The sequence below is a fragment of the Oncorhynchus nerka genome, linkage group LG5 (genome assembly GCF_034236695.1).
Source record: "Oncorhynchus nerka isolate Pitt River linkage group LG5, Oner_Uvic_2.0, whole genome shotgun sequence".
Lineage (NCBI taxonomy): Eukaryota > Metazoa > Chordata > Actinopteri > Salmoniformes > Salmonidae > Oncorhynchus > Oncorhynchus nerka.
Window position 1 is genome coordinate 33,928,032 of NC_088400.1, and position 14,219 is coordinate 33,942,250.

At 43.7% G+C, this 14,219-nt stretch overlaps 1 protein-coding gene across 1 annotated transcript in view; it reads right to left on the reverse strand.

Annotated features, from left to right (window-relative positions):
* Positions 1–8,805: 8,805 nt before the first annotated feature.
* LOC115115811 (testican-1-like) overlaps positions 8,806–14,219 on the reverse strand; it is a 476,771-nt gene continuing 471,357 nt past the window's right edge. The window contains exons 11-12 of the mRNA XM_065018580.1: positions 14,006–14,143; positions 8,806–10,706 (exon numbers count right to left, since the gene is read on the reverse strand). Of these exons, the coding sequence (XP_064874652.1) occupies positions 10,510–10,706; positions 14,006–14,143 (335 nt within the window). The 3' untranslated portion in view covers positions 8,806–10,509. The remainder of the gene's footprint in view (positions 10,707–14,005; positions 14,144–14,219) is intronic.

Consider the following 14,219-nt stretch of genomic DNA (forward strand, 5'->3'; position numbering starts at 1 on the left):
GATGTGATTTCGGTTATTCTCACTTCCTGGAAACCGCGTTGAAACGGTGAGTGACTTTGTTGGTTGGTCAAACTCCATGTTGATCACGGATATCTGCACGATGATTGGAGTGATGAACTATTATACGAAAATGGGCGGGGACATCTCAAAATGTTTCACATGGGATTTGTAGTCAAAATTATATTTTATGACGGATCACAACTTGAAGTTCACTTGAACTTCTGTAGTGACTTGAATAGAGAAAAAACATTAGCTAGCTAGGCAATGTCATGAAATGAAAATATCCATCAGTCACATTACCAAAGTTTGGTCGGTGGAAAAATGGATTTAGTCAGTTATGGAAGCCTCTAATTTCCTCTATATACTATTGAGTACTTTCCAATTGCATTAAAAAAAAACTATTTCTACTGGCAATGTAGAACAAAATCTACAGTATTTCTTCCAAAGTAAAGCCCAGTGTTGCACCACTAGATGACAGCATTGATTCACTAAAGAAAGCAACTTTATGGTACTACACAACCCCTCCTGCTCCTCCATACATCTCAGATTCCATTCTAATTTCCCCTCTGCACTGATACCCATATTACAGACAGTAAATGATACAGCAGTTTGCGAGGCAGTCTTCCTCCAATACAATATAAACACCCATGTATCACCCTCTGTCTGCCATCAGAGCTGTAATCTGTCGCCTGGAAACGGATCCGGCCTAGTGTTCAGTGTTCTGGTCAGACAAGTTACATTTTCCCCAACTCAACAGATTCTCTGCAGACAGGGTCAGAGTGATATCATTATGTTACTTCAGACAGGTAAAGGGGAGTCAAGGAGAGAAACTCATGTTCTGTCTTTGTGTACAGTAGTAGACCTAGAAGAAACTGCAACCTACAATGACCTCCAATGATTTCTGATGACCCCTCTAAGGTAGAGACAACCATATGAGAGAGGTTGGCTGACCATGTGTGTGTGTGGGAGGGTTATGGCGAGAGCGACCCGACACAGATGCCATCAGGTCCGCTCTGCTCCACTTTCCATCTGTGACCATCTGCTAGAGGGAGGGAGGGAGGGAGAGGATGGATGGAGGGATGGAGGGAGGGAGGGAGATGTACGGAGGGGATAGAGGGAGGAAGAGGATAGAGGGGGGAGGGAGGGATGTTGAGGTGTTCAAGGGCATCCCTGTGCTTGTCACAAACTGAACAAAGGGGGAGGGGATGGGTGGCGCTTTGGGTTGAATGCGGTGAGACACACGCACATATCACTATGTACCACACCCCACACCTGCTCTCTGTCCCTCATGTCACATTCAGTTTAGTGCCAACCAGGAGACTGTAAGAGCTGACATATACAGTACAATCATTGGAGCAGACAGAGGTAGCAGTGACAGGGCACTGGCCTAATCCGGACCTAAAGCAGGACAAACACAAAAACTGACCTTGGATAAGTGCTGAGGGGGAACTATATTGATGACTCTGACTCAGAATTGACCACATACTGGTGGAGTTCAGACACATGAATACTGAATGTGTCAAATGATTAAACCAGTTAGTGCTTCATTCTCATTTCCATCAGCACAGGGTTTATTAAGCCTGGGCCAGCCTCTTTCTTAACATCAATGACTGCGTAAATGGAGCCATGCAAATCAAACTTGATCAAATGACTGTGATTCCTAATCTCTGGTGTTATATAAAATACCCATTAATGCTTGGATCATTTATTCTCCCTCTGACAACGTCATGTCCAGTTGGGAGTGTAAAGACGCAGCTTTCAGGAAGCCAGGGAAAAACATTGAAACCTCAGAGGGAATTAAGCAGCAGTTTTTCCGCATGCTAATTTGTGTCTCACTGTCTCTCTGTCTGCCACATATTCAGACAGGGGATCATACTCATCAGCACTTCAACAACTAGCATCCCCGCTAAAGACACATCTTCTTAAGCAGCTGTGTGTGTGTGTGTGTGTGTGTGTGTGTGTGTGTGTGTGTGTGTGTGTGTGTGTGTGTGTGTGTGTGTGTGTGTGTGTTGTGTGTGTGTGTGTGTGTGTATCTGGCGGAGTCTATCTGGTATCTTGTGTGCTTCTGCTCTGTGTTTTGGGGTATGGAAGGAATGCCAAGACGAGGAGCCCATAGCCAGGGCTTTTCTGTGTGTTTTGTGGTGTGGAAGGAAGGAATGCCAAGACGAGGTGCCCATAGCCAGGGCTGTGCTGTGTGTTTTGGGGTGTGGAAGAAAGTGTGAACACGAGGCATCCATAGCTGGGGCTTTGCTGTGTGTTTTGGGGTGTGGAAGAAATTACCAAAATGCTGTGCCCATAGCTGGGGCTTTGCTGTGTGTCTTGGGTTGTGGAAGAAAGTACCAAGATGAGTCTACATTCTCGTCACATCACCGCCTCTCCCTCCCCTTCTTTCCTCTCTACGTCTTCCTTGGAGGCAGACAAGACATTTAATGATCTGCTCCTAAATATTAAGTGGATTAATCAGGAACAGAGCTAGAGCTTCATAAATAGCAATGAGAGGCGGTGAGACGAGAGGGGGTCGAGGATCCTCTCCGTATCCACTGTGTAGAGCTATTAAGAGTTTATTAATGCACTGGATTAAACCCAATAACCTCTATTTAAAGAAGGTGGGACATGCAGTCTATCTTAACGATGGGTCTCATAGGGGTCACACCGAAAGGGGATTGGGAGCCAGGGAAACAATTCCCGCCTCCACAGCTGAGTGACATGGGGCAAAAGCCAATCATATTTCATCTATGAGGGAGCCCTGGAGAGTTAGTGTCTCGCCCTCTTGTACAGAACCTTTCGACGTGCTTAGTGGCGATATAGAGACCCAAACTGCTTAACGCTGCGGGTTGAAGTTAAATATATAATGAACACGTTTCCATTTATGCTACGTTAATCTGCACCTTTCACCAACCAAAAAATGTCCCCGATACAGCAACAGCAGATGTGGTACTTCTGAGTTTTAAACTTGAGTAAAACGAGAGAGCAAGTCATATTTAGGAGGAACAATCAAGCCCTCAAGTAAGGGACATGACAATCCGATGAGGGGCTGGTTTGACAAATGTCAACATGCTCTGTCAACACATTGATGCTATGTCAACACCTCTCCCTGATAACGCCTGCTGTCCCTGAGAGGAAGCAGAAACAGTACCCTATGTTCATCCTGACAGTATCCATGGGGCTTTTGCAGTGTCTTTGTTAGGCTTGCGTCTGCAGGGGAAATAATAGGAAACAAGTGGCGTTTAACACGTTCAAACAATCTGCATCAATTCAGCCCATGGTACCGTATTTCAGTTCTCCAGAAACCTATTTCCTTGGAGAATAGGTGGTGTATGAGCCGCAATATTACAGTTCTCCAGAAACCTATTTCCTTGGAGAATAGGTGGTGTATGAGCCGCAATATTACAGTTCTCCAGAAACCTATTTCCTTGGAGAATAGGTGGTGTATGAGCCGCAATATTACAGTTCTCCAGAAACCTATTTCCTTGGAGAATAGGTGGTGTATGAGCCGCAATATTACAGTTCTCCAGAAACCTATTTCCTTGGAGAATAGGTGGTGTATGAGCCGCAATATTACAGTTCTCCAGAAACCTATTTCCTTGGAGAATAGGTGGTGTATGAGCCGCAATATTACAGTTCTCCAGAAACCTATTTCCTTGGAGAATAGGTGGTGTATGAGCCGCAATATTACAGTTCTCCAGAAACCTATTTCCTTGGAGAATAGGTGGTGTATGAGCCGCAATATTACAGTTCTCCAGAAACCTATTTCCTTGGAGAATAGGTGGTGTATGAGCCGCAATATTACAGTTATCCAGAAACCTATTTCCTTGGAGAATAGGTTGTGTATGAGCAGCAATATTACAGTTCTGGATTTGTAGGCTTGGTCTTGGAATGGCTCACATTTGGAAAGATTCATTTTTCTGTGACGTTGACTGAACAAGATACCGGGCTGGCCCAGCCCGACTTGATTTTCAGACACTAATCTTAGGTCAGTATTGTGTGTTTTCCCCAAATGGATTTGAGAAGGGTAGGCTGAACCTAGATCTGTGCCCAATGCGCCGTTTCTATCCATAGCTATATTAATCCACACCACCAGTCACAGATCACAGCCCTAACCTAGTTTTAAATCACCATGACACAGCCATAACAGACTCAGAATGATAGAGGGTGTGAGAGGGCAGAAGAGATAGAGGGAGAGAGACTGGAAAATGGATTTCCTTCCAGCTGCATGAATCAAATTGAGTACAAAAGGGCATTATCAAATCGATAGATTTAATATGGCATATTAGATGAAGACAAAGGCATGTCTGGTGAGGGGAGTTAACTTTTGACTGATGTCACTGAGACACATCAATATAGTCCATTGCCATTTGGATGAAGGATAAGCTGTAAAATGTAAAATGCAATAACACAACTCCCAAACCTCGATGAAACTTGTAAAAGGATTTTAGCTCATGTATGCCTGAGTGATAGAGTATGTGTAATATATATTTTGTGTGTGTGTGTTCACGCAAAAATTGACATCATTTAAATAAGACCATCACACAGAGTAGGTACAGGACAGGACAGACTTAAATTTATTCAGACAAACATTGTGGAACTGTTACAATAAAATCAAGATATTTTCAGCCCATAACATCAACATTCCATTATAGCTCCAGAAGGGGAAAAATAAGACACTGAAGAACTCACTACACTATGCTTCTATGGAAAGAGCTACATGAATCTAGCTACATTAAGGACAATTGATTTACACACTTTAGTCTGTTAAATGCAACTGGACAAAGCCACAGTGCCTTCACATGGCAATATATTACACCCCTTTCACAGAGTATTTTTTTCTCTTTACAAAGTAAAAAATATATAGAATTAACAAAGAAGACTTTAGCAAATATGGCCATGTATGTGTTTGTTTGGACTAGCGGAGCTGTCATACTAGAACTGTATGTGTGTGTGTGTGTGTGTGTGTGTGTGTGTGTGTGTGTGTGTGTGTGTCTATCTGAGGACAGTTCAGTAACTGTCTAATACATGTTGGAAATGAGAAGGACCATTTCCTTCTCAATTATTGCGCTTTTGTTATTGCGCTTTTGTAGACGTTTGAGCAACTAGGGTTACTCAGCTTTGTACACAAGTAGGCCAGGCAAGGGAGGGACAGCAGTGACATCAGGACAGGGCAAGGGTCACTTAAGACATCATGAGAGGGCAAAGGTCAAGGCCAGATTGATGGCAGGATCAAAAAAGGAGCCTTACACTGCTTCGGAAAGAGATTACTTTATACACACATGTTACAAGCATGTTACAGTCTCTCTCTCTCTCTCTGTGTGTGTGTGTGTGTGTGTGTGTGTGTGTGTGTGTGTGTGTGTGTGTGTGTGTGTGTGTGTGTGTGTGTGTGTGTGTGTGTTAGTGGAAGGTTTATTGTCTCTCTGGCTGATGTACACACAGAGAGGTCAGAGTTTAAGATGCAAAGGGTAAAAAAACGAAAGGGTCATCATGCATGTTATTGACGAGATCAACAAACAACCAATCAATATCAGGGTCAGAGGTGAGATGTCAGAGGGGATGCAGTGACCAGATGAGTTAATGTTGTGATCGATACAGGAAATCACCCAAAAGTTGTTACTAAATACACAGATATACAGTTGAAGTCGGAAGTTTACATCCACTTAGGAGTCATTAAAACTATTTTTTTCAACCACTCCACAAATTTCTTGTTTAACAAACTATAGTTTGGGCACGTCGGTTAGGACATCTACTTTGTGCATGACACAAGTTTTTTGGATGTGTACCTGTGGATGTATTATTTTTCCAATAATTGTTTACAGACAGATTATTTCACTTATAATTCACTGTATCACAATTCCAGTGTGTCAGAAGTTTACATACACTAAGTTGACTATGCCTTTAAACAGCTTGGAAAATTCCAGATAATTATGTCATGGCTTTAAAAGCTTCTGATAGGCTAATTGACATCATTTGAGTCAACTGGATGTGTACCTGTGGATGTATTTTAAGGGCTACTCAGTGCCTCTTTGCTTGACATAATGGGAAAATCTAAAGAAATCTACAAAACAAAAATGTAGACCTTCACAAGTCTGGTTCATCCTTGGGAGCAATTTCCAAATGCCTGAAGGTACCACGTTCATCCGTACAAACAATAGTATGCAAGTATAAACACCATGGGACCACGCAGCCGTCATACCGCTCAGGAAGGAGACTCTTTCTGTCTCCTAGAGATGAACGTACTTTGGTGAGAAAAGTGCAAATCAATCCCAGAACAACAGCAAAGTACCTTGTGAAGATGCTGGAGGAAACAGGTACAAAAGTATCTATATCCACAGTAAAACGATTCCTCTATAGACATAACCTGAAAAGTCACTCAGCAAGGAAGAAGCCACTGCTCCAAAACCACCATAAAAAAAGCCAGACTACGGTTTGCAACTGCACAATGGGGACAAGATCGTACTTTTTGGAGAAATGTCCTCTGGTCTGATGAAACAAAAGTAGAACTGTTTGGCAATAATGACCATCGTTATGTTTGGAGGAAAAAGGGGGAGGCTTGCAACTGTGAAGCACGGGGGTGGCAGCATCATGTTGTGGGGGTGGCAGCATCATGTTGTAGGGGTGCTTTGCTGCAGGAGGGACGGGTGCACTTCACAAAATAGATGGCATTATGAGGGAGGAAAATTATGTGGATATATTGAAGCAACATCTCAAGACATCAGTCAGGAAGTTAAAGCTTGGTCACAAATGGGTCTTCCAAATGGACAATGACCCCAAGCATACTTCCAAAGTTGTGGCAAAATGGCTTAAGGACAACAAAGTCAAGGTATTGGAGTGGCCTTCACAAAGCCCTGACCTCAAACCAATATAACATTTATGGGCAGAACTGAAAAAGTGTGTGCGAGCAAGGAGGCCTACAAACCTGACTCAATTACACCAGTTCTGTCAGGAGGAATGGGCCAAAATTCACCCAACTTATTGTGGGAAGTTTGTGGAAGGCTACCCGAAATGTTTGACCCAAGTTAAACCATTTTAAGGCAATGCTACCAAATACTAATTGAGTGTATGTACATTTCTGACCCACTGAGAATGTGGTGAAAGAAATAAAAGCTTAAATAAATGGTTCTCTCTACTATTATTATGACATTTCACATTCTTAAAATAAAGTGGTGATACTAAGTGACCTAAAACAGGGAATTTTTACTGGGATTAAATGTCAAGAATTGTAAAAAAAAAAAAAAATGTATTTGGCTAAGGTGTATGTAAACTTCTGACTTCAACTGTATATTGTTATGGTTGAGGGACATGGAAATAGTTAGAGAGGGGGAAGGAGAGAGAGGGGTAAGGAGAGAGAGGGGTAAGGAGAGAAAGGGGAAGGAGAGAGAGGGGGAAGGAAGAAACAAATAAGAACAGAGAACAAAAAGGGAGGATAGGCATTAGAGAAAAATATACATTTTAGGGAAAGCGAAAGAATGCCCAAAACCCAAAAGCATACATTTCTTCCCCTGAGTTCCTCTGCCTGTCTTTCATCTTGGAGCGAGATGAAAGGTTGACTCTACGGGCGTTAAATGACCACCCATTACCCACACCCCCCATTCCGCCCAATCATGGTGTGCATTACTCGTCTCCACAGAGACCCTGGGCTGAGAGACAAGGCAGCGAGCGATATGACAGCCTCGCAGGGGAGACATCTCTGAGCTATAAAAAAACAAAATAAGGGAAACGAGAGAGAGGAGCGCTATGGCTGTAAAACTCCCTCACACATTCCCCCAGTGTGAAAAACAGAGGAGAGAGTGAGAGAGAGAGGAGGGTAGAGAGAGGGAGAAAAATAGGGAAAATAAGCGAGTGACAAAATGATAGTGAAGATGAGCAAGAGAGAAGGGGAGCTAGAGGGAGTGGAAGGCTGTGAGAGAGGGAGCAGAGGAAGAGTGAGAGAGTGGGAGATTTGAAAGTGAGCAATCAGTGTTAGGTCGTGAAAGGCTGTTTTCTAATTTGCTGTGTGCCTGCCTGGAACTACACTTATATTTTACAGATTGAAACATCAGTGGTGCCAACTGATTGGCTGAAGAGTAGAAGAGCTCAGTGATGTATTGTGTGAAGTTTTAGTCAGTGCTGGATCCCTTTCAAAAAAAGATTGAAAACTGCAAACTGTAGTAAGTGCAGTGGTATTTTGGACGCAGTAATTGCAGAATAACTGCAGTTAAACTGCTGAAGTACTGTAGTAAAAACAACAGTTATACTGCACTCTGACTGGAATCTTTTTCCGTAAGGGATGAGCCAAAGTGTCAATCACAAGAGTCTCACACTTTAATCAAAGATCCGTTCAAGATGTGTTCCCGCTGACCAAAGCACGCCAAAGCACGCCAAAGCACGCCAAAGCATGCTTACAAATACAGTACTGACAACTGATAATATAGTGCCTGGCTCAGACCCTCAAATATATACGTCCGATCATCCAAGGCCTGTCATTATCAAAGTGGAATGCCACTGAGCATTGTGTGGGTGTGCTTATACTGTTCCAGTGTAAGGCTTAACTGTTCAAAAGCCTGCCTTCTGGGTTAAGCCTATCTCATCTGGGTTTGTGGGCTAGATGCGTTCAGATAACTGACCTCACTTGATTACCACGCGGAATATTCTGGGGAAAAAAGCAGGAAGTTATTTAGAATAGAAGGTATAGAATGTTCCACTTCCTCAGTCAACAGTGCACACCAATGGCTACAGAAATAAAACTCTATGACAAACAAAACTATTATGCTATGTTCCTTTTAACAGACTCACTGCTTCTAGTTGTGTGCCCCCCCCGCCCCCCCCCCCAAAGCGAACCCTTAAAAGCATTTTCTCTTTGTGTCCGTTTCTAAATCTGCAGGCTGGATTTGGGAGGGTTTGAAAAAGGTCTGAATGATGGCAGGGCTCTTTGTGTGACCACAATTAGATTTCTCTGTTCTGTAGTTCTACAGACTAAGTGCCTCCAACTGAAACAGAAGTACAAAACTAGCAGGGAAAAAAGTCATTATCAAAGCTTTCAAGTTGAAGAGAGCGGTTGCTATTTAGTAAGTGGCTAACAACATGGTTTTGAACTTTTAAAAGCTCAATTGGAAGAGGAAGCATCAAATAAAGACTGCACAGCATTGAGACGGCAAGGGGAGGGAGCACTGCAGCAGCCAATATGGACATTGTCAAATCAACATCTAATCCAATTTTATTTGTCACATGCTTCGTACACAACAGGTGTAGACTAACAGTGAAATTCTTACTTTACAGGTCCCGTTCCAACAACGGACACAGGATACATAGAGAGTTATACACTGAGTGGACAAAACATTAGGAACACCTGCTCTTTCCCTGACAGACTGACCAGGCGAATCCAGATGTGATCCCTTATTGACGTCACTTCTTATATCCACTTCAATCAGTGTAGATGAAGGGGAGGAGACCGGTTAAAGAAGGAATTTAAGTCTTGAGGTGAGGCAATTGAGACATGGATTGTGTATATGGGGCGTTCAGAGGGTGAATGGGAAAAACAAACCTTTGAATGGGGTATGGTAGTAGGTGCCAGGCGCACCGGTTTATGTCAAGAACTGCCACGCAGCTGGGTTTTTCACGCTCCCGTGTGTATCAAGAATGGTCCACCACCCAAAGCACATCTAGCCAACTTGACACAACTGTGGGAAGTATTGGAGTCAACATGGGCCAGCATCCCTATGGAAAGCTTTCAACAACTTGTAGAGTCCATGCCCTGACGAATTGAGTCTGTTCTGAGGGCAAAAGGGCAGGGTGCAACTCAATATTAGGAAAGTGTCCTTAATGTTTGTACACTCAGTGTATCTTGCCACCCAAACTTGTCTTTCCACAGGGGCGTAGTCGGGGAACATGCAACAAAAAGTAACACATCATCACTCTTTCTGGTTCTAGGGCACCCTGGAGCATTCAATAACAGCAAGAACATTATTCTCCACCAAAGAGCCTATAGAATATTCTGGAACCAGAGAATATGGTATTCTAGAACATGAGGGGTGAGGCCGGGAGCGGAAAATGGAGTCTTTGACAGAAGGGCCAGAACACACCATAGAATCTCACCTTCAAACTTGTCTCTGACCTCACAGTCAGACAAGAGACTCTCAGAGACACACAGACACAGATACAGATAAAGAGAGAGAACGGGGAGATGAGAGAGTAAGAACAAGAAAGAGAGAGAGAGAGGATATAGCAATGTGTCAGTCTATGGTTGAAGGGTTTGAGGACAAACGCAGTAGCAGAGGGACACACATTAAAAGAGACTAGACAGTCTTTGTTTGAATTGAATACGTCTCTATTCTCTGAAGGAGAGTAGGAGGGACACACTATATGAAGGTTGGGTAGCGGAGAGAAAGTTTCAAGGTGAACAAGAGGCATAGAGGAGGGGATAGTCAGTTGAACACAGAGTTGATGCTGAGGGGTACGAAGGAGATGCTGGAATGGCTTCAGGTCTGTTCAGAGTTAACGGGGGTCCCTGGTTGGTTGATGGGAGAACAGGTGGGGGCGGAGCTACCAGATATAGCCAATCTCGTCATCTTTGTCATCTTCCTCGTCCTCGTCATCCTCAATGGCCCCTCTGGGATGGATCCGGCCCCGCCTCTGCTTCTGCCGGCTCCTCCCACTCTGAGCTGGCTCCTCCTCCTGGTCATCAAGGAGAATGACAGCGCCCCCACTGCCAAAATCCCCTGAGGTCTCTTGGTCCTCCTCTACACAGAGAGAGAGAGAGAGAGAGAGAGAGAGAGAGAGTTAGGTTAGACAGAGACAGACAGGTTAGACAGAGACAGACAGGTTAGACAGAGAGGCAGACAGGTTAGACAGAGACAGACAAGTTAGACACACATTTAGACAGAGAGACAGATGGGTTAAATAAAGAGACAGAGACAGACAGGTTAGACAAAGAGGCAGACAGGTTAGACAGAGAGACAGACAGGTTAAACACACATTTAGACAGAGAGACAGATGGGTTAAATAAAGAGGCAGAGACAGACAGGTTAGACAAAGAGACAGACAGGTTAGACAGAGAGACAGACAGGTTAAACACACATTTAGACAGAGAGACAGATGGGTTAAATAAAGAGACAGACAGGTTAGACAGAGAGACATATGGGTTAAATAAAGAGACAGAGACAGACAGGTTAGACAGAGAGGCAGACAGGTTAGACAGAGAGACAGACAGGTTAAACACACATTTAGACAGAGAGACAGATGGGTTAAATAAAGAGGCAGACAGGTTAGACAGAGAGACAGACAGGTTAGACAGAGACAGACAGGTTAGACAGAGAGACAGACAGGTTAAACACACATTTAGACAGAGAGACAGATGGGTTAAATAAAGAGGCAGAGACAGACAGGTTAGACAAAGAGACAGACAGGTTAGACAGACAGGTTAGACAGAGAGACAGACAGGTTAAACACACATTTAGACAGAGAGACAGATGGGTTAAATAAAGAGGCAGACAGGTTAGACAAAGAGACAGACAGGTTAGACAGAGAGGCAGACAGGTTAGACAGAGAGACAGACAGGTTAAACACACATTTAGACAGAGAGACAGATGGGTTAAATAAAGAGGCAGACAGGTTAGACAAAGAGACAGACAGGTTAGACAAAGAGGCAGACAGGTTAGACAGAGAGACAGACAGGTTAAACACACATTTAGACAGAGAGACATATGGGTTAAATAAAGAGGCAGAGACAGACAGGTTAGACAAAGAGACAGACAGGTTAGACAGAGAGGCAGACAGGTTAGACAGAGAGACAGACAGGTTAAACACACATTTAGACAGAGAGACAGATGGGTTAAATAAAGAGGCAGACAGGTTAGACAAAGAGACAGACAGGTTAGACAGAGAGGCAGACAGGTTAGACAGAGAGACAGACAGGTTAAACACACATTTAGACAGAGAGACAGATGGGTTAAATAAAGAGGCAGACAGGTTAGACAAAGAGACAGACAGGTTAGACAGCGAGGCAGACAGGTTAGACAGAGAGACAGACAGGTTAAACACACATTTAGACAGAGAGACAGATAGGTTAAATAAAGAGGCAGACAGGTTAGACAGAGGCAGACAGGTTAGACAGAGAGACAGACAGGTTAAACACACATTTAGACAGAGAGACAGATGGGTTAAATAAAGAGGCAGAGACAGACAGGTTAGACAGAGAGACAGACAGGTTAGACAGAGACAGACAGGTTAGACAGAGAGACAGACAGGTTAAACACACATTTAGACAGAGAGACAGATAGGTTAAATAAAGAGGCAGACAGGTTAGACAGAGAGACAGACAGGTTAGACAGAGAGGCAGACAGGTTAGACAGAGAGACAGACAGGTTAAACACACATTTAGACAGAGAGACAGATGGGTTAAATAAAGAGGCAGACAGGTTAGACAGAGAGACAGACAGGTTAGAGCAGAGGTTCCCAAACTTCTTCGGCCAGTGACCCCATTTTGTTCTAATTTATTTTGCAACCCCACCCTATAAAAAAGGTGATCAATGTTAACTTTTTTAAATGGGCTATTACAAATCAGTCTGCGTTTTGACAGTAGTTTTATTTATTTAACCTTAATTTAATCTGAAGGAAGTATGGTTTGAAGTGACTGAAATGCATCAGAAAGGTCTTGGGATGTTCAGAAGATCATCAGACAATCATTTTGTTTGATCTTGATGTTCTTTTCTCCCCAGTCTGATTTAGTGCCTGGTCTTGTCCACTCTGTTCTAATGAGGCTTGTTGGGTTTTGTAAAGAGAAACAGAAGACACATACGTGTTCCTGAGAGTCTAACCTTTCAGTGATGGGGTCATAATATGTAGTTTAAACCAATCAAAAGATAGAGCCACATTTGTAGGAAGAAAACAGAAACCCCTCTGTTTATTACAGTCACATCTAGCGGCTACCGGAGGTTACTGACATAACCCTGGTTCTATGAACCAAGTGCAATTAAAGAGTTTCTCTCGCAACCCCATTTTCAAATCAGGCGACCCCCACGTGACAGCGAGACAGGCAGGTTAGATACAGAAACTAGCTACCACTGACGATCTGCTTTTGGTTGAGATGCGCTTTTCCGACAACACAATGCATTACTGTAAATAACCTCATCTTCTTCCAATGGCCCATGTGAGCCGGAGCGCTGCTTTATTCAAGCTCACAATCTTATAGCATCAAACGCTTCAAAGGAACGCTGTTAAAGCCCAACTACATGAACAGTGAATCAGAGGAGGCAGCCAGAGGCATTCAGCTATAGATAGATAAGGCTTCACAGGCTGTTCTCAGATCTGTCTGGTTGGATACACAACTTCCATTAGCAGCACAGGATTTACAACACTAACATTCAGTCTGGCAATTGTTACTGAAGATCAGTCTCCTTGTGAAATTGAACAATTATTTAGAGATACAAGTACCAAAAATCGCATTCCACAACTACAAAACAAAAATGTGACAATTAACAACCTCCCTTCCTCCTAAAGGGCTGGAGAGTTTTTTTCATTTTCGCGGCGCAACACACACACACGCACGCACGCACGCACACACATACGCACTTTTGCCCTGTAAAAAAGTGTCTAACAGATCAGACATTGAGAGGCATCCCACGTTCAGTGGTATCTTTAAAGAAAGACTCAGCGAGATGGCTGCCTCCAGCAACCCGAGATAGCACAGGCTCAGATCACACACACACACACACACACACACACACACACACACACACACACACACACACACACACACACACACACACACACACACACACACACACACACACACACACACACACACAGTAACACCTGTATCAATGAGCACACTCGTAGAGACATATGGGGCGCTGTGTAAAGAGTATCCTGGAGGTGTACTGTGTGTGCCTGTGCTCATGTGTTGAAAAGGGTGAGTCATTTTATGTCGGGTTCAAATACTATGTGAAACCTTTCAAATACTTGCTGTAGCTTGCCTGGAGTGCCAGATGGGCGTGATCTTCAGTTTTAGTGTGTGTGTGTTGACTGTGATTGGTCTTACCACAGGTGGGGTTGCCCTGTTTTCTGGAGCCGGCGATCTCGTTGCCGTATTTGTCCACACACCAACACTGTCCAGTACTGCCATGACACTGGGTTGGCTTAAAGTACCCCTCCTCAGAACAGCGTGGAATATAGGACCCTAGAGAGAGAGAGAGAGAGAGAGAGAGAGAGAGAGAGAGACACCGAGAGAGACACCGAGAGAGACACCGAGAGAG